The 27844-nt window shown below is 55.0% G+C and overlaps 7 protein-coding genes across 7 annotated transcripts; 5 read left to right on the top strand and 2 right to left on the bottom strand.

Moving 5' to 3' along the window:
* Positions 1-1544: 1544 nt before the first annotated feature.
* Positions 1545-3275, top strand: J4E92_007892 (uncharacterized protein; the record flags this gene model as incomplete). The annotated part of the gene is made up of 1 exon (XM_051499253.1): positions 1545-3275. The coding sequence occupies one exon, from the start codon at positions 1545-1547 to the stop codon at positions 3273-3275; it is 1731 nt and encodes a 576-aa protein (XP_051350502.1).
* A 4137-nt stretch (positions 3276-7412) lies between these two features.
* J4E92_007893 (uncharacterized protein) lies at positions 7413-8111 on the top strand (the record flags this gene model as incomplete). Its single annotated transcript, XM_051499254.1, has 2 exons — positions 7413-7853; positions 8016-8111. The coding sequence occupies 2 exons, from the start codon at positions 7413-7415 to the stop codon at positions 8109-8111; spliced, it is 537 nt and encodes a 178-aa protein (XP_051350503.1).
* Positions 8112-8837: 726 nt separating this feature from the next.
* On the top strand, positions 8838-10082 carry J4E92_007894 (uncharacterized protein; the record flags this gene model as incomplete). The annotated part of the gene is made up of 2 exons (XM_051499255.1): positions 8838-8842; positions 9047-10082. The coding sequence occupies 2 exons, from the start codon at positions 8838-8840 to the stop codon at positions 10080-10082; spliced, it is 1041 nt and encodes a 346-aa protein (XP_051350504.1).
* An 892-nt stretch (positions 10083-10974) lies between these two features.
* J4E92_007895 (uncharacterized protein) lies at positions 10975-12315 on the bottom strand (the record flags this gene model as incomplete). Its single annotated transcript, XM_051499256.1, has 2 exons — positions 10975-11862; positions 11965-12315. 2 exons carry the CDS (start codon positions 12313-12315, stop codon positions 10975-10977), a joined length of 1239 nt encoding a protein of 412 aa, XP_051350505.1.
* Positions 12316-12692: 377 nt separating this feature from the next.
* J4E92_007896 (uncharacterized protein) lies at positions 12693-13239 on the top strand (the record flags this gene model as incomplete). The annotated part of the gene is made up of 2 exons (XM_051499257.1): positions 12693-12978; positions 13070-13239. The coding sequence occupies 2 exons, from the start codon at positions 12693-12695 to the stop codon at positions 13237-13239; spliced, it is 456 nt and encodes a 151-aa protein (XP_051350506.1).
* A 651-nt stretch (positions 13240-13890) lies between these two features.
* Positions 13891-14568, bottom strand: J4E92_007897 (uncharacterized protein; the record flags this gene model as incomplete). The annotated part of the gene is made up of 2 exons (XM_051499258.1): positions 13891-14329; positions 14555-14568. 2 exons carry the CDS (start codon positions 14566-14568, stop codon positions 13891-13893), a joined length of 453 nt encoding a protein of 150 aa, XP_051350507.1.
* A 2824-nt stretch (positions 14569-17392) lies between these two features.
* J4E92_007898 (uncharacterized protein) lies at positions 17393-19365 on the top strand (the record flags this gene model as incomplete). Its single annotated transcript, XM_051499259.1, has 4 exons — positions 17393-17701; positions 17751-18206; positions 18255-18482; positions 18535-19365. The coding sequence occupies 4 exons, from the start codon at positions 17393-17395 to the stop codon at positions 19363-19365; spliced, it is 1824 nt and encodes a 607-aa protein (XP_051350508.1).
* Positions 19366-27844: the final 8479 nt, after the last annotated feature.

Below are 27844 nucleotides of genomic sequence, written 5' to 3' on the forward strand. Positions count from 1 at the left end.
GCGATGATTAGACCAGTGTGCGTGGTCCTTGGCCACTCTGCTCATGACGCTTAGTCTCTTTCGGATTCGCATAATCGCATCCCAGTCGCCATGCTGGACGTCTGCGCTGTGCCTTGTTCCGGCTGCATCCTGCTCTCTTGGCCATCTCCGCACCGCTTCCTCAGCATCCGACCGACTTCGGGCCTGCTGAAGCCACGCGGAAGGCCCGCATTGCTCATGCTGACCCGATACTCCTCCTCAATGCATTCGGACGGCCGTTTCTGGGTCCAGGACGTTGCGGGATGAAAAGAGTTTCGCGTGCTGCCTCACCAGCGGCCGCCGTCCAGGAACATGAAGCTTACGCTGTCCTAACGTCAGGCCCTGGCAGCTGCGGAGTCATGGCGCACTAGTTTAGCTGGCAATGGTGCGGTGGGCGGCGGTGGAGTGGGCGCAGGGAAGGCTGCTTGTGTGCGTTGATCGTCTCATGGGCCAGACCCACGAACTGGCGGATGGCTGGAGGCGAACATCCCCAGCAGGACTGCCTCACATGTCCAGTGTCTCCGTCCAGGGCCTAGCAGTGCGCGAGGCAGGGGGCGATCGCTGCGCTACTGTGGCCATCAACTGTCTGCCATCCTAACCAGGTAAAGCCTTCCTAGCGGCCAGTCTCGCAGTGTGTCATGGCCGCCGGAGACAAGCGTTTCCCTCCCAGGCACTCCATCACGACGTATTGCCTTCGTGCTCTGTCGCAAGTCGTGCATATTCCCTCACGCTTGACCTGCCCCATCCATCAGAGTCATTGCCAGGAGTCGCCAATTATCTCCGACAGCCCATCCTAGCTGTCATAGGCTGGATAGCGTCAAATCCCAAGGAGCCATGTCCATGTCCGCTGGCTGATGCCGCCGTTGCTACTATTACCTCCACTCCCTATTATCGTCCCAGGGCCTGCCTACCCTAACATCCTGGTTGCTTCGCAATTCGCCGACGCATCGATATTAACCCCCAATTATACATAGTTGTACCCGTTCCCTGGACCACTCTCTGGTACCTCCTGTCGGCGAGCTACATTCTCCGTATCGTTGTTTGCATCTGCAGCGCCAGTACGTGCACAGTCCCGCCCTTCTACCACCATGTGGCTTGGAGACTATCCAAACAATTTCTGACCCTTTATACAGTTCCTCCACTCCCGCTGCAACCCATCATAACGACCAACGCATAATTCTCCTCTCTGTAAGCGAGATCACAGACTGCAGTCGGCACAGCTATCCATCTGCATCGTCAACGCACCTGCCCCGCCTTTCGTCCCGCCCATCCAACATCATCACTACCGTTCGCACATCTACTCTCGACAACACTCGTTTATTGCAACATCGACACTGGTAAGTTCTTGTTCAATCAAGCTTGATTCCATGCGCTAACCAGCTCCAGCGGATGATTTTGCTGTTATAAGTGTTTAACCAGCTTCTATTTTCCGGACCAGCTTCAATAAGCCAATCCATTCACGGAGTCGAAACCATCCAAGACTACTTTTCCCCATGTTGCAAGGTATCCGGGCATCGACTCTGACGATGCCTCCCTTTGGACATGATATGTCCCTAGGCGGCGTGCAAAAGGTGGAGGGCTATGGAGACACAGATTCGTGGAACTGGCCTCAACAACCGACCGCTCAACAACCTGCGTACTCGAATATGTTCGATCCTTCCATGTACGCCAGCTTCACACCCTCGATGCAACAGCAAGTTCGTCAACCATCTCGCAATCAGTCTATCGCTACATCTCGCGTCCTTTCGACCGCAACTAGCACACCACCACCACCAAGGCCCCAGGTTACAGGTAACATGGTCAAAGCACAGCCGGCTTTCAAGCCCACGTGGCAGGGATTCCTCGATACCACCAAAGATGCCATGACCGTTGTGGAGGCAGCACTTCAAGGCCGTCTCAGCCATATCAGCCGCAGGCCGCATGATAAGGAACGCGCAGAGATGCTCACTTCTGGAACCGTCTTGGTGTACGAGGAGAACGCTTCTGGTATCAAACGATGGACCGATGCTGTGCACTGGTCCCCAAGTCGGGTGATGAACAACTGCCTCATATATCGCCAGCTGGTGCGAGCTTTGAAGCCTGAAGAGAAGAAGTCGGCCCTCAACCCATCGTGCGGTACCAAGAGGAAGCGCAAGGAGAACAACGGCCCAATGAGGTCCAAGACTGGTGAAGTGTTGGAGAACTCCGAGGACGAATACGAGACCTCAGCCTTCGACGCGTCCCTGCCAGGCGATGTCGACTCCATGAACAAGGTTTACGCCAACTTCGCCCAAAGCTTGACGCCCGACCAACAGCGACGATTCTGTGGCTCCCTCATCGACAGCTATGAGTTCAAGGAGGGCGGTCTGATGAAGAAGACTATCTCAGTCAAGTACCAGGGTACCCACCACCACGTCATCTCCTACTACAGTCTCGAGGACGTCGTCAGCGGGAAGTTGAAGCGACCATTCCAGGACCCAAAGCTAGCCGACATTCAGCCAAGACCGGAGCTTCTGAATGGCTGGAAGGTCAGCCTTGAAGATGAAGAGAGCAAAGACATGCCCCTGGTAGCTGGCTACCCGCACCACATCCAGCCCAGCCATGTCCAGCACCACGTTATTGGAGCTGTTACCCAGTCAATCGGCGCACAGGGCCAGCTCCAGACACATGCTCCTCTCCACCTAACAGTTCCCGACTACTGGCATGGGCCTCAGGTGTCCCAGTATGGCTCTAGCCACCACAGCCCCCAACATTATGCCGCGCCTCCATTCTCGGCCCACCAACCGGCACATCAATACTCCGTCCAGCAGCCTCCGTCGCAGCACTACACGCATCCGCCATCCCCCCAGCAATATTCTTCCCCACATTCCGCAAGCTCTCAGTACTCCTCACACGCTGCACCATCCTCGCACTACGCGCCGCAACCACAGTCTGCGCGTCACTACTCTTTCGACCCTCCGTCGGCCACATCAGCGACCTCGTACACTCAGCCCACCTCGGCATACCAGACGCCGCAACCTGCTCCGTACGCTCTGCCTCAGTCCGCGGGCTTCGACGCTCATGCCTTGCCCTCCCAAGACTCGCCAGTCGGTCCTCATCACGCTCAGGTCCCCGGATCGCAACCCGACCAACAAAGGAGGGCTTCAGCGCCTGTAGCCGTGCAGCCATTCAACGCGCCGCAATTCCCTGCGGCTCCCCATCCTCACTCTTATTACGTGACGGACCAGAAGTACGCCCCCGAGCAAAAGTACACATCTAACGCGCCCCATGGTTATTAGGGTGCCGTCGCATTGCATCATTTCACACATTTATCGAGATATACCCACGATCTACAGAGCATATACGAGACATTCATGGAGGATGATTTGGTTGCGATACCCCCTTAGCGACATTTCCTTTGGCGAAGGCGGTATTTGTTCAATACCTGCATGTTGGCACCCCGCGGTAACTGGTTACCCACTTTCCTTATGGATACAGTCGGAGTTGGATCTTTCGCTCTCCTTGTTTATGTTACTGGAATTCTGTATACGTGTTTCATTCATTCTGTCTCTTGTGGTGGCTCTAATACCAAAAGCACCTTATTTCCTCTATTCCGCATGGTCGTCTACGATACCTAGTCGCACTGTATTGCATGAATCTCTTCTTGTTCGCGTTGTTCTGCTTCTCTATTACCGCCATACCCTTGTACAACTATAACCCGATGCATGTAGCTAGTGCTCCATAGTAGCAACCACTTAACCCTAAACACTGCGGATACGCGCGACGAATCAAATAAATCAATAAACATATCCAACACTGCGCTTCAATGACCTCACTCAACAAATCGCATGCATCCACCCGGTGCATTATCATACGTTGTTCTCAACGGTTCGGCTTGGGCTGCGCAATCGTACGACTATTCCTGCAAACCTAACCTCGAAACACGATAACTACATGGCTATCCTAGACATCGACTTCTTAACGACCCGAACATGGAATTCTCACCTCAAGAATGATCACAAAATCATCACTACGCCGCATTCCTACGCTAAAAGACACGGCATAACATCACATGCCGCTGCGCAGTCCAACCCAGCTAGCCGGGGAACCCTCCGTTAATGAACAACAACCATCATCACATCATCGCTATCACATCTCGACTAGCCGGTGCCGCAACGCCCCGTCTGCCGTTATCATTATCTGCATTGCACATCGATGAAAGGATCTCGATTCGCGAGCTGCGGTAGCCGGACCAATCAGTAGTGATGGTAGCGAAGCGAGCAGCAAGGGCCATTGTGGGTTAACAAAGGGATTACTGAACCAGGCATTCTGTGCGAGAATGCTGTGCAGGACGGGGTGGCTTGGAATAGATCCGAGTGGGATCTTGATCCTTTGGACGGATAAATGTATATACATTGAGGGAAGATGGCGCGGGTTGTTGGAAGGGAGGAGTTGGACGCCTATGTGCTAGTGCTTGGCAATGGCAGTTGAGACGTAAATTGTTCGTGCCGGCGCATCGCTGCGAGTCACCTTTGTGGGTAGACTTCCTATTCGTCGGATCTTTATCCCGCCTATGGATATGGAAGTTTGCGTTGCATAGAGCTGGAGTGCGACTCGAGGGTGCGATACGAAGCCAGCGAGTAATGGGGACTCCGACGCTGCTTCGGGACTTTGCATTGCTCTATTGAGATCGCCATGAAACATCTTGCTTTAACGGGCATCGTGGAGACGAATACGAAGAGTTTCTTTTCACAAAGTACCGTACCTAGCCCTACAGAGTACCGTAGGAAACCGGCTTCGTGGCTTTGGTGATGCCTAGATGTGATGGCCAAGAGCTGATCAGTGATACCTCGCATGATTGAGGAAGTTTCAACAAAGTCAAACCGGATTTCTCCCAACACTGTGACATTTGTCATTGACCGACAATTCGTAAAATGAGGATGACTATACATCTGATGGTCCTCGGTCGTTTCGCGGAACTGTCATAGCATTGGGTCGCGACCGGCTCCCGAGTCAGGATAAAAAGACAGAAGCTACTCAGTATACTTGTCACTCAACGAAAGTATCGTACGCACTGCTGCCTGATGCATGCAGTATGTGAGTCGTTGTCGTGCGTGAATCGTCAGTAGTACGATGTTCGTGCTATCTCGAGGAGCCGCGTCGCGTGCGCGGGCGCGGCTGCCATCTCGCTTGTTCCTCCCTGCCACCCATTTTTCCCCACCATCCCATTTCTCTCCTCTGTCTTTCGGCATCGTGCCATCACCGAATTCCATCGGGGAAAGTCTCTACGCACCCGTCACCGCCTGTTCCACGTTCGAAACATATGTCTCCATTCATGCATCCTTTACAGGATGCTTCCACTGCTGGTACGACACGTAAGCCTGGAAACCCGAGATTCCGAGGCCAAGGATTCCGATGATTACCGCGATGAAGACTCCGATCATTGTTGCCATCAACATATATCTTCCGCCGCTCTTTCGCTCAAGCCAACTCTCCCATTCTCGATGGGGAGTTGGATTCTGTAACTCGTCGTAGATCTCTCTTAGGCGAGTGCCAAAATAGAGATGTTCAAACTCGCGGGGGTCATCCCCCCGCCGGCATTGCGACACATCGTGCCGGAGCAGATCTGAGTCGAATCCGTATTTCTGGATGAGGGCTTCAGACCGGTCGTCCGGAAAGAGGATGTTGTGTAGTGTATCCAGAACTTCCAATGCGAGCAATCTTGGAATTAAACAGCGTCCCCCATGTGGTCGACCTGCTAACAACGTCTCTTTCAGTACGGCAGAACAGTGGAAAATCCGGATGGTCTTTATTTTCCCACTGTAATCGATCGTCAAGTGGCTGCGCAGATCATCAGTCGGCTCGAGGCTGAATCCAGCCTTCACGAGTTTGCTGGCAGCCAGGAACCGAAGGAGATCAAAGAATCTGGTGTCTCTCGGCCTGCCCGTTACGAAACTAGAGCTCGCATGCGGGAAGGCTTCGAAGGTGAAGGCTGTGGCAGTCACATCGCTGCGCCACGATATGGATGGGCCACCTTCCTCGAAGAAATCAGCACAGTCGCGCGACGTTCCACAGTTGGTCAAGAACATAATACTGGCTGCTATGTTCATCGCTCGATCCTGATCCGCAGCATGTGTACAAACTTTGCCGTTGGAGTTCGGGTTGGAGAAGTGAGATTCGACTATGCGCTCCCGGTCCAAATCTAGGCCATTCCTGATAGCCTGGATAAGTCGGCGAAGATCATCATGTGACGATAAGGCTGGACGCGAAAACGCGGCACCTTCTGGCGCATACTCGTCCGTCAGGACCCTGTACCGATTCCAGAATGTATCAAGACGTTCTGCGTGTTTCCATGGACATTTTGGCCGACTGCACGTCGCAGCCCCGTCGCATTTGTTGCAGAGTTCCCAGTCCCACATAACCTTGCCCAGATTTTGCAGTTCTTCGGAACTGACCGTTCTCAAAGGGAACATCGGATTGGGAGCGATTGCCATCGTAGGATGAGTTTGAGGCACTGACAGTGATCGAGGATGCAAAGTGGCATCAAGGCTACTTTATGTTTTGGGATTCAGCCTTCCAAGGCACACACGAGGCTGCGCGAGGTGTATGCATGATTGGTGGCCACACATGCAGACCGACGTGGCCATGCTGCATCTGATTGGAGCTGTTGATGACAAGGCAGTCTTTGGGCAGAGCTTTGGCGCTGAAGCATCAAAACCGGTGTGATCATCTCGCTTCTCACCGGATGTGTAGCGCCTATCCCCAGCTCCGAAAAGCTGCAACCTTCCCAGGCCCTCGATTTCTCATCAATTTTTCTATGCAGCATGCAGGCTCCTGCTCCCACGACAGCTCACTCGAACGCCACGACTGCCAACAATACCACAACTACCAACAACACCACGACTACCAACAACACCACGACTACCAACAACACCACAACTACCAACAACACCGCGACTACCAACAACACCGCTAACAAACCTCTCGATAAGATCAGAGGCCTAACGCGATTTGAGAAAGACGTGAACGAGAAAGTCTCTTTTTACTTTGAGGATATCATTAACCGACTGAAAGGTCCGCTGCTGGATGACCTACGCAGATCTAAGAAAAGTTTTCGCCCTTTTGCCATACGTCTATTAGTCTTGGGTGTGGACGAAAGCTCGGCCAAACCTTACATTGTCGTGTTCTGTCCAGCTTGTGTACGAGATTTAGTGGAGAACTACTTTCGGAGAGGCACTCCCAAACGCCTTTGTCAACCTGGCAAAGATGGTCCAGCATCTTTCGAAGTGATCGTTGAAGGCAACCCGATACGGCCAACGACATCGCAGCATATCCACCCAACCTCGGTCAAGACAGGCCATCTGATTAGTGGGCGTCGTAGACATACGAATACCCCTCTTAAGATTGATGGCATCTGCGGAACTCGATACGCGACCATGGGTGGCTACATCATCGTTGTCAACAAGGACGAGGACCCGTCAATGTATGGGTTGACTGCTGGCCATAGCATTGTTCAAGATGATCTCGAGGAAGAGGTTGATAGCGAACAAGCAAGCGAAGAACCTGATGCAGATCAAAGTCTCTTTCCTGAGATCATGACTCCTCCACCTTCACAGGTTCCGGGATCGGTGATGAGCAGAACAATGCACAACACTACATTTAATCGGGCCACAAATACTCAAGAAGAGATCGAGTGGTCAGGCAATGCCAACGTTGCGCCATCGTCTTTCTTGACGCAAGCATGCGATCGCGATTGGGCACTATTGGCAGGACTAGCATTGCAACCTGCCAGCGCGACTGAAGATGATAGAACTCACGAAAGATACCTCTTAGGCGACCCGAGATCTGGTACTGCGCTGATGAACGACGGAGTGGAGGTCGCTTTCCATCCTCCATTCATCGGAAAACTTTCACGTCTTCCCTCATTTGCGATACTTCCCTACGGAAACGACTTCGTGCGGGTTCATACAATCATAGTGTACCACAATTGTAGTAAGTGAGCAGCTTATATTATGAGGTAGCTGACTAACAGATCGTAGGAATACCAGCAGGCAGCTCGGGTGCCTGGGTGTCAACGGAGAGGACCGAGCCAACAAGCAGAATCCGACCACAAAGCGCGACGGCAGCTCATTTAGATGAGAGGCCAAGCAGGAACATGACTGTCTTCGGGCAAGTGGTCGCGGACGATGTGCTAGGAGACATTTACATGGTGCCTCTTTGCGACATTTTCGAGGATGTCAAACAAGCTCTTGACGCTCGCGAAGTAAGATTACCACAAAGCACTGCCGAAATAGATCATCTTCTGCGCTTCATGAACAGTATCACCATCACAAGTTCTGAGAACGAGGCAGAAGACCAAGACCAGTCCGGTCTCACTGATATGGCATTCTGCACACGATGCGGGTCTGATCAACATACAAAGGAGCTGTGTGGGATAGAAGATCCTTCTGTTGTCCGCGGGGAGAGCCCTGAGAAGAGCCTTGGAGAAAGCTTTGGAGCAACTTCGATGCCTACGGTCGCTGGAGCATATACTCCAAGCACGTATGCGATGAATAGCAAAAGCAAGGAGACCGTTTGGTTCTGCTCTGAATGTTACGACGGCCCAATTAGTGAGTGGCAAGACGTGTGTTCCCGATGTAGCCACGTACAGTGCGGGTCTTGTACGGTAGAAGGGACTGTCTGAACCTGTGCTGGGCTTTGGCATGGCTATCATTGGGACGGAGGATTTTACCAGTATGTAGTTGCGTTACTCAGATTTGAGGCATGTTCTCAACATGACATAAAGTTACCTGACCGTGGTCTGTTATCCTGCTCTGCATCAAGCTTCCACCGGAATAGGCTACATCTCAATGTGGATGATCATGCCGTGACAAAGTGAGGTGGTGCAGGGGTTGGGAAGTGGCTGGGAGGCTGAACGTCGCTTACGTCACAGCGACTTCCGACGCGCGAACGAAGACCCTGAGGCATCCACGTCCCACTTTCGCCAAACTAAACCTCACTCTATCTTACTTGTGATCACGGCAATAGGCCTAGCTTGAGAGCGATATCAGAAACGTCGCAATCGAACAAGTGCGCATCTTCAGGCCTCCGCGAACATGCCACCAAAACGCCAAAAGGCGTCTGAGCCAGCTTCAACACCCGAGCCCAAGAGGCGTGTCACGCGCGCATCTGCCAGAACAAACACCGGAAATGCGAAAGACTTACCAGACTCAACAACAAAACTACCTGAGGCGAGACCAAAGACGACGAAAGGACGACAGGCGGCTAATCCTAAGAAGCGTTCACCAAAGGATACGACACCAGAGGCAGACGCGCAGCCCGATCAAGAAAGCGACTCAGCACCCCAGAATCGCACCACCCTCACCATCACACACGAACTCGTCAAGAAACCAATCGAATGCCACCAATACGCTCCCACATCATCGCCATCCACCCCACCACCAACGCTAATATTCACCCACGGCGCAGGCGGCACACTCTCCGCCGACGCCGTAGTAAACTTCTGCACGGGATACTCCTCTTCTCTCCCTATTCTCGCTTTCCAAGGTTCAATGAATCTCAAAGCGCGGACCAAGGGCTTCCACGCATGTATCGATGAGCTGAACTCCAGTCAATCGACTGCACAAAAGGGAGCAAAAGAGGACACGGCTGGATCGAAGACATTGTTACTAGGCGGACGAAGCATGGGGGCGCGCGCTGCTGTCATCGCTGCTACCGAACATCTCGCCTCACTAGACGACAAAGAAGCAGAAGAGTTGAACGTACAGCTCATACTGGTATCCTACCCACTCCTCGGCCCCAAAGACGAAATGCGCGACCAAATCCTGCTCGAACTACCAAAGAGCGTCCGCATACTCTTCATCAGTGGCGACGAAGACGCCATGTGCCCAATCGATACGCTGAACGAAACGAGGGATAAGCTGACGGCGAAATCTCAGCTTGTCGTTGTTACCGATGCGAATCATGGCATGCATGTTGTTCCCGCTAGCAGGACAAAAAGGGTAGGAGAAGAGACAGGGCGTTTAGCAGCACGATGGGTAGAAGGGGAACCCATGGATGATGACACATACATTGATGAGCTGGAGGGCGAAGAAGAATGGAAATAAGTCCACAACAATACCACCCATCCCATATCCTCCCCTCCAAATAACCAACACTCACACCACCCCACCCAACAACCTAAACACCCCCCTCCTCTTCAGCCTCCACCTCACCAATACCCCACCCTCCCTCTCAGCCAAAATATACCAACCCCTTTCTTCCCGATAAACCTCGCCCAAATCCTCCCATTGACTCAACGCCTCATCATACACCCGCTTAACCTCTTCCCTCTCTCTCTCGTTCTGAACGCCGTTAATCCACCTGCTCAACTCCTTCTGCGTCTCCACCGCTCTACCCCATCGCTCGAACAGGCTGTCGGTTTGGCCAATCTGGTTGTCCGGATGGGTTTGCTGGGGTTGCTGGTGGGTGACTTGGTTGATGGTTGTCCTATTGTCCCGCTGTGCCATTTCGTGGGAGATGGCTGTGGCTGATGCCTTCTCCACGACTTGCAGAATATCATGGTTGCGTAAGCGGGCTTCGGGGTGGATGCAGGGGGTGGGGATGAAGCGACGGGGACGGGGACGGGGACGGGGACGGGGACGCCGTGCGGAGGTGGGTTGGGTGGGTGGCATTGTGTGACTTTGGGGGTTACGTTGGCGTTATCGAAGACAAAGTGTGAAGGTTGGAGGTGATGGCGTAGTCTGGTGTTGGATATTTCTGGATGTGGGTGAGGGATAGATGGGTTCTGGTGTGTATTGGGGATCGAGGCAGGCTGGTTGTGAATAAAAAGGGAAAAGTCAAAGCTGAAGCTTGGGATCATGGTGGTTGTGTGCTGGTGGATGTCTCATGCCAACCATGGTTTCGTTGTTGCATGTGATGGGACAGGCAACTTCGCGCTTTAGATTGGACGGTAGCATAACCACAAAAAGTCTCTTAAGCCATAACCAAGATACGCATTCAAGATGTCGCAACATGATCCGCAGCATCTCCATCCTTCTGCGCCTCGCCTTCCTCTCCACCGCCCTGCCCAACTTCAGACCCCTTACTCTTGAACACTTTGAACTCCTTACTAACAATATCCCCCGTCCCATCACCCACCCTCCTCACCTCCACAACCCCGCTCTTCTTCCTCAGCACAACACTCCACACCCCCTCCCCCACCACAATCTCCTTCAGCCATCCCAGAAACTCCGTCGCGAAATTGATACACACATTGCCATCCCAGCACCCCGTCCCCTGTCTTACCATACCCGGTATCTCATGCGTGTTGAACGTCTGTAGACTCCTTAGAATACCAGCTTTACTCCGAAAGCCCACGGTGATTTTAGGTACGCCGAGCAAGAACGACTGGGCCCAGAACTTGAGGAGCTTGCGCTCGAATTTGAGGATATCGCGGTGTTGTTGCTGGCGTGGGGGAGGAAGTTCTTCGCTTGTCTTCAGTTCGACCCATTGCACCTGCTCATCCGGGTTTGTGGGTTTGGGTGCAAGAAGGCCGTCGACTTCGCCGCCTAGGATGAGGCTGTGAGGCCCGAAGGATGTGTGGACGATGGAGCAGTGTTGTGCGTGGTTCGACACGACGCCTTTCTGGGACCGCTCAATCTCTTGCCGTGGCGTGTCTTGAGGCAGCGTTGGTATTAGAGCGAGCTTCTCGAACTTGTAGCCCCAGTACGTCATCATTTCGCGCGATTGCTGGTCGGGGTGTTGGTGGCGGGGAGGTGGGCGCGTGCTTTCTGCTGCGCGGTCGGCGGCTCGGGAGGGGAAGTCTTCTTCGATGTAGATGGTGTTGTTGTGGAGGGTTGCGAACATGCTGAATTCGGCGAAGTTGTCGAAGGGGGCGGTCATGATCTGGGGGGTGTTAGGAATTGATCTGGAGGGAAAGTGGCAGCAAGGTAAGAAAGCTGGTTTCGCTTACCTTGCTATGTCTTGTTTCGGCCTGCTTCAACATACCTTGGTCATCATGCCTCGCCAGGTCATGAAGTCGGCCGTGACTTCCTCCTTGCCTGTCTTGTCTTCCATGAGCGCCCTTAGCAGACTATCCAGATGGGGATCTTCCTTGTCTTCGTAGTGTTTGAACGTCTCGAAGCCCTCCTTCAGATCTGCGCCCATTGGAGGTGGTATGTAGTAGTTGATGCCCGACTCATCATGCTGGTACTCGTGGCTGTCGTCGTAGGAGAAATGTGCGACTTCGCGAGGGCGCTTTATCTTGGCCGACGCGCCGCGGAAGCGGTTGACAGGCTGTATCGAGAACCGATGAATTGGAATATCAGGAACCGGAGCCGCGCTCTGAGCGGTCGGCATTTCTGTATTCGTCGCCGGAGTAGGGGCTGGAGCAGCTGCTTTCGGAGGCGCGCGAGTTCTGGGTCGTTTCCGAGGCGGCGATCGATCTTCTGTATCCGCCGGTGGACTTGGCGATTGCGCAGGAAGATCCGTAGAAGCCATGATGTAGTTGTTTGCTGTCGGTGTCACGAAGACGCGCCTCAGGTTTCGCCGCGGGAGTCTCGCAATCCCAAACCCCAGCCGCCCCACCAAACGCTTGTACCTGACTAGCTACGGCGCGCCATCCATCCCACCAACCCCAGAACGCCATCAACATCCAACCTCACTCCACATCCCGCCCTACACCTCTCCGAACAAAACACCTGCTCTACCTCACAACCCCATACAGCCAAACCACCATGGACAACCGCGCAATCCGCCTCCCCCCAACAACCCGCCGCAACATCTTCGCCGCCCACACCGCCCAGCAACAACAGACACAACCGCAACAACAACCCGCGCGCCGCCAGAACCAAGCCGCACCCTCCATCCGCCCTGACAGCCGCGAAATAGAACGAGACATCTTCATGCAGCCCACCGAAGACGAGTTCGTCGAGCGCGACGACATTGGCGAATACATTGTTAAGGCGCCGGCGCCTGTGTACAGGGAAATGGGTGTGGGCAGTGAGGGGGATGAGGAGGGTGGTATGTTGATCCTACTCCCATTCTCTCTACGGGAAGACGGAGACTGTTGCAAGGTGTTATGGGGAGAATGCTGACATGTGCATGTGAACAGAGCAAGAAAACGAAATGATACAACTCTACGGCAAGACAAACGCACAGTGGGATGCCGTTGCTGTGGAAGAAGAGATTCGGGCTGCGTTGAAGAGTAGTCTGAAGAAGAAGGTGGCTAGTTTGGAGGACGATAGGTGGATGTTTGAGGGGGAGGGGGAGGGTAGGAAATAAGCTGGGGTTTTGTTGGAGATGGGTATGTGAATTTGGGGGGTTGAGGGAACTGGGAGGCGTTTGGATTGTGATACCCTAGTAGATAGTTATTGAAACTGATGTTTGTCTGGATTGGTCTGATGTTGTGTGAAGTGTTGAGTGAGGCCTGTATGCCTTCGATGTATTTTTATGTCATGGAAGATTGTGGATCGTGTCGCGGGGAGGTAGTCAGTGCGAGATTTGAGCGTCTTCGCAGGAGTATGAAGTATGCTGTCGAAGATATGGTGTCCTCAGACTGAGGTTCTCGAGCATGTCAGTGGTACATGATAACTACGTAGAGGCGGAGGTTGAGAGATAGTCCAACACAAAAACATTGAACACATCCCAGGGTACACGATATCAATGACAAGCCAGAATGCAAGAGTAATCAAGTTCGTTCGCGGACTTACGCTCATCATAGCTGCCGCATCTACCTACCCCCCATCCTCAATCCCACCACCAGCCCAAACGCCCACCAAAGAAACAAACCCTGGGTATCAAAACACATTCCTAAACGCCTCTTCCCCTCTCACGCCCGCCCGCCCCCCAATCCCACCCAAAATCCCCAAAAGCCTGAGACCACATTAGCAAAACCGCACCAACCCAAACCAATTGACAATAAAACTTACAACATCAAACCGCCTCCTCATACCCCTCCCCCCCATACAGCCTGCCCGCCCAATTAACCGCAGCCAACACCACCAGAACCCCCTTCTGCAGCTCCTCGAGCTCCGCCTCCTCCTCCTCATCCAGCGTCTCCTCCAGATGCTGGTACATCTCGATGCGCTCGTACAGCTTGCTCGCCATCTCCTCGAGGCCGCGGAAGAACCAGTAGAGGCGCTTCTGCGCCGGGGAGTCGTCAGCCGGCGGCAGGTGCGGGAACTCCGCGAGGGAGGGGACGTGGAGGTCGGAGAGGTTGATGGTGAAGTTTTCCATCTTTGTGTTGATGGAGATGCGGGGGTGAGGAGGGAAGGTGGTTTTGTAGTAGTAGTAGTGGTGGTGGTGGTAGTAATTGAGCTTGTTGTGATGGTGGTGATGGGCTTGTTGGTGCTGGTTTGGGGTGTTGGGGAAGCTGGTTTTCAAGCTTTTATGTGGGCGATTTGGGGGTGCCAAGACTGCGACTGGCGACGGTCTGGCTTCGCTATTGTTGAGCGCTTTACGCGTAGTGACGGTGACGGCGGTATTCAGCGAGGCTGGGAGGGCGGCCTGCTGCTATTGAGAGGGAGGTGAGCTAATGTTTTGGTGTAGGATATTTGAAGTGGGATACGCATCGGCGAGGGTGAAGTACATACTTTACCCCGACGCACTCATCACAGCGACGCCTTTCAACGAGCCCTTACACAGCGCGATGTAGCTACCGTCCTCCCTCGAGACACCGCTGTCGTCCTCCTAACCTACGATCGTATACGCCTTAAGCCGCTGCCACGAGCGCCCCGACCGTACGACGAGACCGAGTATACAAGGTGGAGGCACGACAGGAACATGTGGGGGCACACAATGGGGAGGAGACTATACGGCGAGTCAATGAGAAGGTTTTTGTACTCAATTGCCAGCCCTTGGGTCGAGGGTATGTCGCAGTCGAGTCGGACAGCGGAGGAGGCAGCGCCCTGGTCCGCCAGCGACGAGGCTGACAATCCTTCTCGCCTTGCGCTCCCGACGCCAATGGCAGCAGCTCGAGGCTATCGTGCGACAGGCGGCGTAGAGTTGGAATGATACTGAAGTTGAGGAGAGGCGGAAAAGGTTGACAGACAATAGACAACGGACATATAGGATAGAGCTTTACCAGGAAAGGGGCAGTCCAGTAGCTACAGGCCAGGGCCAAGTCATGATCTCCGCGTACTTGCCGGCTCTCTGAGCTGCATAGTCTCATCGTAAGAGTAGTGATGGTCCCGTCGCGCGGTCTCCCTGGTCTGCCTTGTGGAGTTGAGCCTTTGGTCGCGGACAGCCAACATGACGGAATTGGTCTGGGGGAAAGGGGCAATGCAGTAGCTACAGATCTGGAGGAGTAGACGCCCCCGGTCTACATCTTGAAGTTGCTCGTGCCTGCCTGCCGCAAAGGTCGTGATGTTGTCGTTGCGCGCTCTGCCAGTCCGCCAGACCCTGGACCTTGAAGGGACCCTTTGAGCAGCCTCGCGACGACCGGTCCACGTCCGTCATGGGATGTTGATGAGTGACTGAATGCTTCTTGTGATGCCAAAGTAGAATCTGAAGATATTCACGCCCGTCCAGGCCGCTCGAGTCGTTGTCGCGGAGGTCGCGAGGGTCTGCAGGCCTCCTTTTCGCAGAGCATGGTGAGGGTCGCCATTCGAGCAGCGCTTTTCTCGTGAATGTTCAGCGAATGTTACCGTTCAGTCTACGTGCCCGAATGCTGCTTTGCCCCTCGCTGTTGTCGCTCCTGCTGTGAGCCGCGCACCTGTAGCCCCCGCCCTTGAGGCAGTCGCGGACCGCGTTCTACAGCAGAGCTCACATGTGATGCTGAGTCTCTGCTGGAGAGCTCGTGGTCGGCTTGGAGACAGTCTCCGTTCACAACAATGCAGGTGACGATGTCTGCGCCCCCTTGAAGCTGGCCGCAACCCTGAAGTCGCGAATCGGCGGGCTCCGCCCCTTTAGCCGTCACGAAGCGCGCTCGAGAGCACAGGTTACTACGTGTTGCGGAGTTCCTCTTGACGAGCTTCTCGTCGGGCTCAAGGTCGTCTTCAGTCTCGGGGATGCAAGTGATCTTGTCGGCACCCTCGTGAAGCTATCTGCACGCCTGGAGTCACGAATTGTAGCTCCTGCCGTTTTGGCAGCCACGAAGCGCGCTCAGGAGCAGCGGGCACCGCAGAATGCTGTGTCTCTACTGATGATCTTCTCGTCCTTCCCGTGGCGGTCTTCGTTCTCAATCATGCAAATAATCATGCCCGCGCCCCTGTGAAGCTGTCCGCATGCTTGGAATCGCGCCTGCCCGCCCAGCCGGCTCAGCACATCCCCGCGGCCTCTGGATTCACAAGAAGCTGCAGAATCTCAGGGGTGAGGTTGTGTTTCTCAAGAAGCTGGTTCCCGATGCCACGTTTTCTGCAGTTTCACCGTCTCCACGATGTTCAGCTTTGGAGTTGCTCTCCGCCCCGCTTCAACGTGCCTTCCCAGAATGACCGTGTTTGTTTCCTGCCTGCCACAAGCAGCCGCTGCTGCCTCAACAAACAGAATGACGCGGGGAAGCTTACGCGTCCGGGAATCATGCTCTTGATCGCCCCCCGCTCGTTGCACACGCTTCCAGCTGGCAATGTGCATGTGCCGGCCTCATGAGTTCCCCGCGGACATCGTGAGATCCACCAACATGCTTTCAACGCGTGTCTCAGTGGTTTCTCCAGCTTTCGGTCAATGAAATCTGGCAATTTCTCTCACCTCCACGTGGTTGAGAGGGAGATTTGGCAATGCCACGTAGACTTCCAGCTCATAGCAATCCCCTATATCTTCCAACTCGCTGCAGACTTCTTCTGACACCATTCTCACGCACTTTCACATCTCCGGCGCTTCTTCACGCTCCTGCCCCTCCCGTCATCCTGCCCCTCCGGTGCCCGCTAGTAGGCGGTCAGACGGCCTGGACGACGCTAGAACCGGTGAGTGGGTCCTCGGGATAACGTGCAAAGGCGGTTGAGGGATGGAACTTCAACCTCAGGCTTCGTCTTGCAGCTGCGATGCATCACCAACTCCATTGATGCCTCGTATGCCTGAAAAACAGAAGTTGTAGAGCTCGTCGAGCGCTATCTCCTCATGCTCGTCTGGCCCCGTCCGGTTGATGGTTCTCCTGGAGTTGTGGGATATCCGAATCGCTTCCTTCCAGTTCCTCCGCCAGGCCTCGCCGCAACTTCCTCACCACGACGTTCTCTCTGACTCTTTTGCTCCCAATCCGAACGGTGAGTTCTCTGGCCTCAGATACTGCCGTCACCTGACCTCCGGAGCTTCGGCGCTGGCGCCAGTATATAAACAGCCCTTCCCCCGCGCCTTCCACCTCTTGCCCACTCACACCCACCCACATCCCCATCCCCACCTGATATTGACAGACTCCTTGCTTGAGCTTTGCCAATCATCCATCTCTTGCCTTCTTTACATCCACCTCTTGTACAACATCAAGACCCTTCCTCAACATCCAAAGATGTCTCACCCTTCACCCAACTCCTCGTCGGCCAACGGTCCTCCCTCATCCCCCTTTGACGGTACCAACCCAACCGTGTACTCCCCCGATGTCGAGCGCAAGCCCAACCACCGTCGTCAACTTACTGCTATCCCCATTGGGAAGCAGGCCGCCAAGCAATTTCTTCCGGAGCCGCCGGCGTATGTCGAGGGTGCCTTCGTCGATGAACTCGATGAGTTCAACAACACCTTCGTCTCTCGCTACCTGTACGTCGAAGGCGGTCAAGATGCTGAGCACCTGAAGTTCCTGGTCCAGAACCAGATGAAGCGCGTAAGTGTCGTCCCCTTCCTCCACCATGCTTCACACTAACCTCTTGTAGTACGACTGCTTCAAGCACTCGGCCATCTTCCTTCAAGACCCGCACGCCGCTATCTTCATGCGATTCGATAGCCTTTCCGACGCTATCGAAGCTCGGGATCTCCTCATTCAGGCCGGCTTCTCAACCCACTACGCGACCATGGACGACCTCGCCCGCTCTATGGCAAAGGACATCCGCGACATCCAGCCTTTTGAAGGTCAGATGTTCTTATCCATGTTCATCGACGCCAATCCCGAGCACGCTGTTTGGGAGTTCACCAACGACGATTACGAGGACATCAAGAACCAGATCGATCTCATCGCCAGGGAGTTTGGCAATGTTCGCAACGTCGTCCACGTCGACACTGTTCACGAGGAGATGCGCCTGATCTTCCGGATCGAGTTCGACTCCATCGACGCCGCACAGCGCGCCATCCAGTCTCTTCGCCGCACGCCTGTCTATGGCTTCGGTGCTGATGTAAGCACCTCACCTCCAACTCTTCTGTTCTTGCTAACCTTCTCACAGAGATCGTACTTCTGGTCCACCATCAACGTCGGTGACTGGGTCGATGAGCGTCCGCTGGGCCCTCACCGCTTCCAACATCGCGGCGATACTCGTCGCCCGTACCGCGGTCCATTCCGCAACGAAGACCCCCAGGATGAGCACAACCGCGTCCGCCGTGAGCGCATCATCGACGGGAGCGATGTTCGCACCACTGTCATGCTCCGCAACATCCCGGCTTCATGCGACTGGGTAAGTCTTTCCTTCCACGTCTGACCCGAAGCCTTACTAACTCTTTTGATAGATGACACTCAAGTACATCCTGGACCAGATCTGCTTCGCAACTTACGACTTCCTCTATCTGCGCATCGATTTCAAGAAGTGTGCCAACGTCGGCTACGCTTTCATCAACTTCACGGATGTCGGCGGCATGCTGATGCTTCTCGAGATGGAGTTCCGCTCATGGCCTGGTTTCATCTCCGACAAGAAGTTCGGGATCTCGTATGCGACAATCCAGGGACGCGAGGCGCTTGTTCAGAAGTTTCGCAACTCTTCTGTTATGCAGGAGACGCCCTATTGTCGCCCGCGCCTCTTCATCACCCAGGACGAAGCCGAGTTGATGAACTCCATTCGCCACGCCGGTACCGAGCTGCCTCTCCCCCGCCCCGACAACATTTCGAAGTTGCAGCGCTCCATCGATAGTGCTCGTAGCACTGGCCTGTTTGCTCCTCGAGGATACTCTGCCGGCATGGAGTACCGCCACCACTTCAGCACGTTCGACCGCGGTAGCCCCCGAGACAACCTTCAGACCGCCATGCACCACGCTCATCAGCACGCCGCTCCCCTCGTGTTCGGCGGTATAACTGAGGCTCAGAAGCAGAAGATCGAGGCCTGGTACCTGCACGTCTTCGGCGGCGGCCACCGCGGCGCTATCCCCTTCGACTCCATCCCGATGACCCATATTCAACTCTACTTCGAGGAGCACCCCCATCTTGCGCCAGTCCGTCTCACCATGGCTCGTTCTTCCGGCAGCGGCAACGGCACTCCTCGTCGTTCGGGACGCGGTTCTGATAGCGACAACTGGCGTGGAGGCTCCTCTGGTCCCTCCCAGGGCAACCGCAAGCGCTTCATGTAAACACCGTTTACCCACCGACGCATCCACGGTCGCAACGTCTCTTCCGGCTAGACCTTGCGCAACGAGTACACGGCTTCTTTCTTTGTTTTCGATCTGTTCCCAGATGTTTGCCAGACCAGGATTTCTCTTTACGATTTGTTCGGTATGGCTATTGACACACTGTATCGGGTGTATGTCTTCTGGGTCGGATTCGATGCGATTTTGTTCATGGCGTGGATGGTTGGTCGATTGAGAGATGATCTGACCTGATGATGGATGCCACTGATGAACCTGAATGTACCTAATACTTGCTTTTCCAATCAAAACTTCATGAGCTTTGCTCACCAAACTTGTTCCTTCTCTTGCTTTGTGACTTGATGTGGTGATGTCTTGATCATTGACTTGCTTGTTTGTCTTCGCCGGTCGCTGGTGCCTTTGGCGTAAGGAGATTGTTGGATGTAACCGTGAAGTCTTCGACATTGCCGTGCGTGATGCCAACTAAAGAGGATTCTCGTTGTCGCACATGCTGAGCGGAAAATAGAGTAGTAGCAATCCACGAGTAGTGCCCCAGCCACGGTCATGCAGGAGACCCCATACTGCCGTCCTCGACTGTTCATCACCCAACTACAGACTAGTTGAGCGATGGAAAGATGAGGGCAACAGTACGGAGTCTCCTGCATGTCCGTAGCTAGAGCACTTCCCATGAAAAGCCGAGACCTGAGGATACTGTACATGTGATGATGTTGCCTGAGTGGCGACAGCTGGGTCATGGGAATGGAGTTGAAGGGGATAGGTCCGCAGTGGCCGCCGCCACCGACTGAAGGGGAGCAGCGTGCTGGTGAGCGTGGTGCATAGCGGCTGGTAACCCTTGACGAGGCCGAGTTGATCCCATTGACATCAAGTCAGTCTCATCACGGGTGACTGAGAGATGAGGGCGACAGTACGGCGTCCTCTGCATCGTCGTGGCTGAAACACTTTCCATGGAGCGCTGCAACTTCGAGATGTTGTCCGGGCGAGGAAGAGGCCGTTCGTACATGTAGTGGCACCCCTGGACGAAGAGTTGGATATGGGTCATCGGGATGGAGTCGAAGGGGATGGGTCCGCAGTAGCCGCCGCCACCGACTGAAGCGGAGCAGCGTGCTGATGAGCATGGTGCATAGCGGTTTGAAGGTTGTCTCGGGGGCTGCTACCGCGGTCGAACGTGCTGAAATGATGGCGGTACTCACTGTCTTGAGTGCTCATCTCAGGCAGTTGTGATGTCTTTGACACGGCAAAGAGTGTTGTGAGTGAGCTCGCCGTCATGAACGATTGTAATTCCCGACAGAGAAATGAAATCGATGCGGAGATATAGGAAGTCGTAAGTTCCGAAGCAGATCTGATCGAGAATGTTCTTGAAGGCTTCGTACTGCTGGGGCCAGAGGAACCTCCGCGCCAGTTGTCGCTATCAGAACCACGTGCCGAACGACGAGGAGTATCCTGCATCGCAGAAGATGCGTTTGCACTGCGATGTTTACAGGGGGTGGGGCGTGACTGGCGCAAGATGTGGGTGCTCCTCGAAGTAGAGTTGGATATGCGTCATCGGGATCGACACTGCGATATCTGTGCCCGAGGGGCAAGCTTCCCACGTTCTGGCAGTATGTACTGCAGGCGTGATGCAGATATACCGGACTGGTTGGGAAGGCGGCATGCAGACTGCGGCTTCCGGATTCGGGAGGGCCGTTGGCCGAGGATGAGTTGGGTGAAGGGTGCGACATGATGTCGAAGAAGGGTCTTGGTATTGTACAAGAGGTGGATGTAATGAAGGCAAGAGATGACCCATTCACTCTTACACTATCTCATCTGTCATGCCTGCAAGTACCCCGGCGCCAACGATACCTCCGTCCTTGGCCTCCTTGAGCCATGGTGGTTGGGCTTGCGCTCGACATCGGGAGAGTATACCGTCGGGTTGGTGCCATCGAAGGGGGATGAGGTGGGAACTGGCTCTGCCAATCTTGCCCTCCTGCCTGCTGTGGCGCGTTGGGATTATCAACGAAGAGATGGACAGATGATGATCAAGAAAGGAGTGTGAGTACAAGTTATAGCCCACAACGTAGCATGCCGGTGGTTCGAACATCGCTGCCGTCGAGGATGCGCTCACGGCGGACACGGCTGAGGCCGTCGGCTCTGGGAGGGAGGTCTTGTACACCTGCTTTACTATAGGGATGGCGGTGACCTGGCGACGATGCTGCCGCCATCTGGCTCTCCGATTAGCTCAACAAAGCCGACTCTTAGACTTGTGCCACCAACGAAGATTTGGGCATCTTATGATCAAGAGAGGGTCGTGAATATATGTTCCAGCCCACAAATAGGCCGGCGGCTCTGGGAGGGAGGTCTTGTACGCCTGCTTGCCAATGGGAATTGCGGTCAGTTGACTTGACTTCGCCGCCGTCTGGCTCTCCGATTAGCTCAACAAAGTCGACTCTCAGATTCGTGCCACCAACATCGATGCTCAAGAATCTGCCCTTCTCTTTGCCTGTGGGGAGCGCCGTGACGGGTGTGAGCCTCAGTCAAACCGGCGAACTGGAGGGGAGCGGCGTGCTGCTGAGCGTGGTGCATAGCAGTCTGACCAGGAAATGCTCAGTGAGCATGCCAGCGACATCCGTAAAGTTGATGAAGGCGTATCCGACGTCGGAAGCGACGAACGTATTACGTGATGGGCATCTTATGATCAAGCGAGGGGGGCGTGAGTATCGAGTCGTAGCCCACAATATGGGCAGGCGGCTCGGGGGGGGGGAGGTCTAGGACATCGGCTTGCCGATGTGATGGCAGTAACGCTTCATCTGGTTCTGGACCAGGAACTTGAGATGCTCAGCATCTTGGCCGCCCTCGACGTAGAGACAGTGATGTGACTTGCGTTCGACGCTAGGGGCGAAGTAAAGACTTCGTCGAGAACATAGTCCAGGCGTATGAACATAGTTTCGGGGTAACTGTGGGGGATGTGCACGTATGTGCGATGGTGACAAAGCTCAGGGTGGAACGGAGATGGCTCATCTGGAAGTCGCGACGGAAAGTAGCAACGAGGGATCCAAACGCAGCCAGATTCCGCTCACGGAATACAAGGGATGACAGAAGGCAGCTCCTAGCAGCTCAGGAGTCTTGTCACTGGCGTTGCGTTGTGGAATGACCGACTTGTCGACGGCGATGAGGCTTGCGCTCACGGCGGACACGGTTGTGCTCATCCTGGGGGTGGTGCCGTCGAAGGGGCAGTGACCAACTGACTCCCCTCGCGTACTGCGGCATTGGGCGTGTCAATACCAGCAAAGACAACGGTACGAATGCATCGCCAGCGATACTGAAGGGGGCATGGCGAATGTCGTCCACAGCAAAAGTTCAGAGTGAAGTAGAATGAGATGAAGAGGGAAGAAGAAGCGACGCGAAACTCTGCCCCTCTTCTCTCTCATGACACGTAATTCGTGACACTACGGTGCACACTGGCGGGGAAAGAGCATCTGGGTCTGCTGACCCTCACGAGGGGGCTGGCTCAGGGGCGGGCGTTGGCCTCACAGCATGCCTACAGTATAGACATGGAATGAACATCTTCAACTTTGATACTACATCCCCTATCAAAGTCTAAGATATCACATCTCAAGCCTTGCGGCATCTGCCTGCCTATGGTTTCACAAATTCCATGATCTCGCTGTCGTTGTCCGTAGGTATCTTGGTGCGCTGTGAAGCCCGCTCCTCACCCACAGGTTTGCAGTCGTATGCTGGGCCTCAACATGTCGGGAATGTCTTGAGCTCGCCAGAGCTGACTGTGTACCTCCCGGGCATGCTATCCCCGCTGCGTGCAGCGCTTCTGAGCCCCTTGTCGCCGTCTACCGCGAGGACGCAGAATCGATGTGGGGCGCACGGGCCACGGCAGTCTATCATGAAGCCCGTTGGCGGTGTAGCAGCTGGCCCCCACAGCCTCACCAGCGGCGACGACGACACATTTCATACCGCTCTTTACCGCCTACGTGTCTTTCGTGGCTAACCGCTCGACGGCAGACAGTACTACGAAGACATTCTCGGTATACTATCGGTGGTGGCGGCGAAATACGTTTGCTCCGCACGAAGGGCTTGCTTGATGCCCTCTTCTGAGCCAAACCGACTCACCCACCACACACAAGACCGCCGACATGTCTACGGCAATCGCACATTGGGCAAGATGCGCACACCTCCTCTTTGGCTCACGCGCGTGCGATGACCCCCGCGGCACAATCTGGACGAAGACCGGCGGCGGCGGGCGGGGCAGCTTGCCTTCCTGGACCTCTTTGACGCGGCGACACGACCCGGCAACGGCGGAGCGGGCATTGCGAGAGACGCATACATGGACAGGTGCAGCACCTTCTCCTTTGACGTGCTGGCCATACTGATATCGCGAGCAGTCATGTAGGCAGGCAGCACGACCGACTCTTCTACCAGCAGAGCGCGACCGACGACGACGCAAGCTTTTCGGGCCCCAGCCTCTTCTCGCGGTCTGCGAGATAGGGCAGGACCGACGACAATGGTACAGCTACACAGGACATCATGGAGTTGGCCGGCTCAGCTTCTCCGTTGATCATGGCGACGAGCGCGAAGGCCTCCGCGGCGACGTCTCCCAGGACGGACACGTCTTCATCCACGGCCAAGGCCAGTCGTACGAGGCACCCTTACGGCGATAAGACTTGAGCGGTAATTCGGAAGAGCGCGGGAGGTCGGTCGCGACGAGTGCAGCAAGGGAGACATCCTGATCCTTCGACCGCGTCGTCTGAAGTTCAGGCTGACGAAGCTGGCGCCGACTAGCTCGTACCGAGCCAGCCCCTGAGTCAAGACAGGTACACTACCGAGCGCTGTCTTAGCTGCAGACGCCTCTGGACCGAAACAATGGAATGGCGTATGTCGCGCATGGTAGCGAGTTTGTGGCGGACGTCTTGATCCTTCTTCTTCGGAGACAACTCCTAGCCGGATGGCTTCGGCTTCTACTTCAGGGTCGAGTAGACTTGAAGCTATTATAGGCTGCAGACGTGGCGTTCCCAGGGTCAGGGGACTGCGCACAAGTCCGCTTCCTATGTACTCAACAGCTCTGAGGCCGCGGCAGCTTGAAACCTCAGCCTAGCTCGGATGCCTTAGCCGTAGACAAGGTCGAAGACGAGACATGGCTTGCATCTGCGCCAGCGCCAGCACCAGCACCAACGCCCATAGGGTCCGAACAAAGCCGGCTGGTCGAGACTGATGGCGACGGCTAGTGTGCCTGTATCTTCGCCCTGCTCTACAGACGCAAAGAGAGATGAGGTCACAATCGGCTGAGACAGGCGACCAGGGCTCCATGGGCACAGGCATCCGTTGTCGTCGAGCTTGCTGGTCGACCACTTCCAACAAGTAGTAGTCCGAGCGCTCAGACTGCCAAATGAGGCGCCTGCTGATGGCCCTGTGCTGTATGGGATGGGGTCTGGCCGTCGTCCGACGACGTGCTGACAGCTTGGAGGCGTGAGTATGCCGCACTGAGTTTGATGACATCGCAAGAGAATGTCGGTGAGCAGCATGCCCTGAGCATGTCTATGCCAGCATGTGCATTGATTCTGGAGTTCATACCTGTGGTGGATGCATCGCTGACGATGTTTGCCGACCTTGGAGCTACAAGGACTCATCAAACATATCTTTCATCGTCGTCGAAAAAATTGTGCAACACCAAAACGACAGCGAGCATATCACGCGTTGAACCCGACGTTGAAGCTGGGAACGCTGCTGTTCGAATGGCCGGAGATCACCGTAGCCACTCTGAACCAAAGCAGATCACCCACAGCTTTGCTGGAACTCGGTTTCTTTCGCAGCGACGTCGACGAGGCCTACGTTGACAAGTGCAGTTCAACACAGTCAGAATACGAATGGAAACCACCCCAAGTCCTTGCTCTTTCTGGTCACCTTCGTTTGCTCGCTGTCGTAAGGCCTGCTATCATGCTACGATTGCTGATGCACAACGGTAAGATCATCCCAGGGTGACTTCCGTGTGGATCTCGACTCCAGCTACAGGTCTACTCGCGAATGGTTGTGCGTCGCGCGCCAACGCTGCAGATGAACATCTCCATCGTCGTCGTCACGCAAGATGCCAAGAGTGACCTACAAATGTTTGTGTAGTCCTTGCTGCATCGCGGCAGCATCACCAAAGCCAGGTCAGCCCTGAGCCGGTTCCGTATGTGCCGCAGCGTATGATGCCGTTGTGGAGACGAGGACTTTTCAATCCAAGGCGAAAGCGAGGCACTCCAAAACTTGTCAAGTCTTGCATACACATCAATGGTAGCTTGTCTCCACCGTCGGCGGTACTCAGCGGTCCGATGCGCGCATGCTTGATGGTGTGCCCTCTTGCAAGATATGCCACGCCTTCGCATTCGCATGCAGCGTCGCAAACATTGTCTTCTTGCTTCTTCTCGTATATCGTATCAAGTGGGCCGGAATGTCAATCTACAGACGGGCCGATGTGCGAATGTACAGTTCATGCGTGTGGATGCCGGAGACGGGCCGTCTGGACGCAGATGGGTGTTTCCGCTCCCGCCAACTTCGACCGCTTCGCGATGTTGGATGACGGGATGATGCGCGTGTGGGCCTGGCATGCGCGCCGTATGTAGATCGGAGTCTTCGATTCGTTCGTCGCGTCGAGGTATCGGGTGCAACAAGGGGGGTTTGCTTCGCTTTCGGGTTCTTGTCAGCCCCGCCTTGGGTTGTGGGACCAGCGACGAAGAGGCTTCCTGCATGAGTCAAGGCGGCGAGACGACGAGGCGCTGCGATCTGCGAGCATGAATCACTACAGAGCGAACGCTGTCGCGCTGCTTACCGTTGGTGTCGCTGTTGTTGTGCTTGGCCGTCAAGGGAGATGTGGTTCAGAAGATCGACGAAGCTGTCGACTCCAAGAACTTTGATATGAGCAGCGGCCCGAAGGGAACTTCCCTTGACTTTGATCGGCGGCGCACTGCAGTGAGGAGGCTCGCATCGATTGTGGTCGCCGACCTACAGTAGGACAAAGTTGCGATTGCCTTCGAAAAACCCCCTCGTAGCCAGCGGAGCAGCCTGAGCCGCATTCGATGCAATGGAGCCTCATGCATGCAGCCTCACGCGAAAGTATCCTTGTGTGTGGGTATTGCCTTGTTCGAATGTCTCGTCGTTGGTGTTGAGGGGCTAGATGTGATTGCTTCGGGGGTCCGCTTCGATGCGTCGGAAGCGCCGCCGCGGCCAGGCCTGGCATGGTATTGATGGAGAGTATGCGGCTCGCCGAAGCCAGCCCAGCTGATGGGGCAATGCTCTTTGTCGTCTCCGTTGCGGTCGACGGTGGTCAGAGGGGCTGTGGGTTGAGTTTGTCTTGGGTGTCAGCGTCAATGCGCTGGCGAACCTGCAGCAGACCGAGTCAACGACAGGAGCCACTGTACTATGTACAAGTGCCTGAAGAAGCTGCAAGGCTTGCTAGAGACCTTGCTGCCGCCCCCACCGTGGTGGTGGCTTGTTAGCAGAGTCAGAGGCTGCGTCGGGAGTCCGCCTCGAATCGCCAGCGAAGCTATCGGTGAGAACACCAACGACAGAGACCTGCACGGAGCATGAAGCTCTCGCGGAGGTCATCAGGAGTATAGTCGTCTTGTTACTACCTTTGTCATGGCCTGAGTGGGGTGGTGGGAGGCGGCGCGGGTGGCTGCTGGTGAGAATCGAATCGCAGGAGCTCGACCCGATCACCACCGCCGCCGGCGAAGTTTCACAGACCGATTCTCATGGTCACATGAGCTTCCCCTGCCAGCTCTGAAAATTTGAGCGAGCGCAGCTTGGTGTTGGGGATCATCGTGGTGGTGGTGTGGTTGAGGCAGCGTCGTGGAGGGAGGCTGGAAGCTTACCCCACAAAGAATCTCAATATCGTACCAAGCCAGGGGGTCCGCACGGCTACCAGCATCCCCGAAGCACGCTTGCAGCCACATGCAGCAAGCTTAGTATGGCAGAGGAGACTGCGGCAAGACTGCGCTCCTTCGATACTTGAGATCAGAACATTCTACAGCTGCAGAAGTCTTCAGGGCCGATCTGGACATCGTGGGACTCGGCGAGCCCCTCGAATGGCTCTCGCCATCTCCGCCTGCCTCGACCACACGATCAGAGACTCCCCGTCGAATCCACGGCACGCGACAGGTCATACCTGAGAATAGAACGGAAAACCACGCACATCATCTTCAGCTTCTCCTATCTTAAGGTATCTAGATGAAAAGCCGTACTACTTTAGAACGCATCACCCGCCCATCCTCCGCCTCGCCGCATCCATAGACTCTGCGCTCCCGTAGGCTTGTTGCTTCCGACTGCGTTGCTCAAGACACGTTTTAGGCCTACATCTTACCTCGCACAGCTTCAGGAGCCATCCAGAGCGAGCATCGCGAAATTCATGATCAAAGGTTGGCAGAACTATTGTCCCTGGTGTTTAGAACTCTCGCGCCACACCGCATCCCTGACCCCCTCGTTGACGAAAGCTATAAGCATG

This window comes from Alternaria infectoria (genome assembly GCF_024043175.1).
Source record: "Alternaria infectoria strain BMP 0036 chromosome Unknown scaffold_14, whole genome shotgun sequence".
NCBI classification, from domain to species: Eukaryota; Fungi; Ascomycota; class Dothideomycetes; order Pleosporales; family Pleosporaceae; genus Alternaria; species Alternaria infectoria.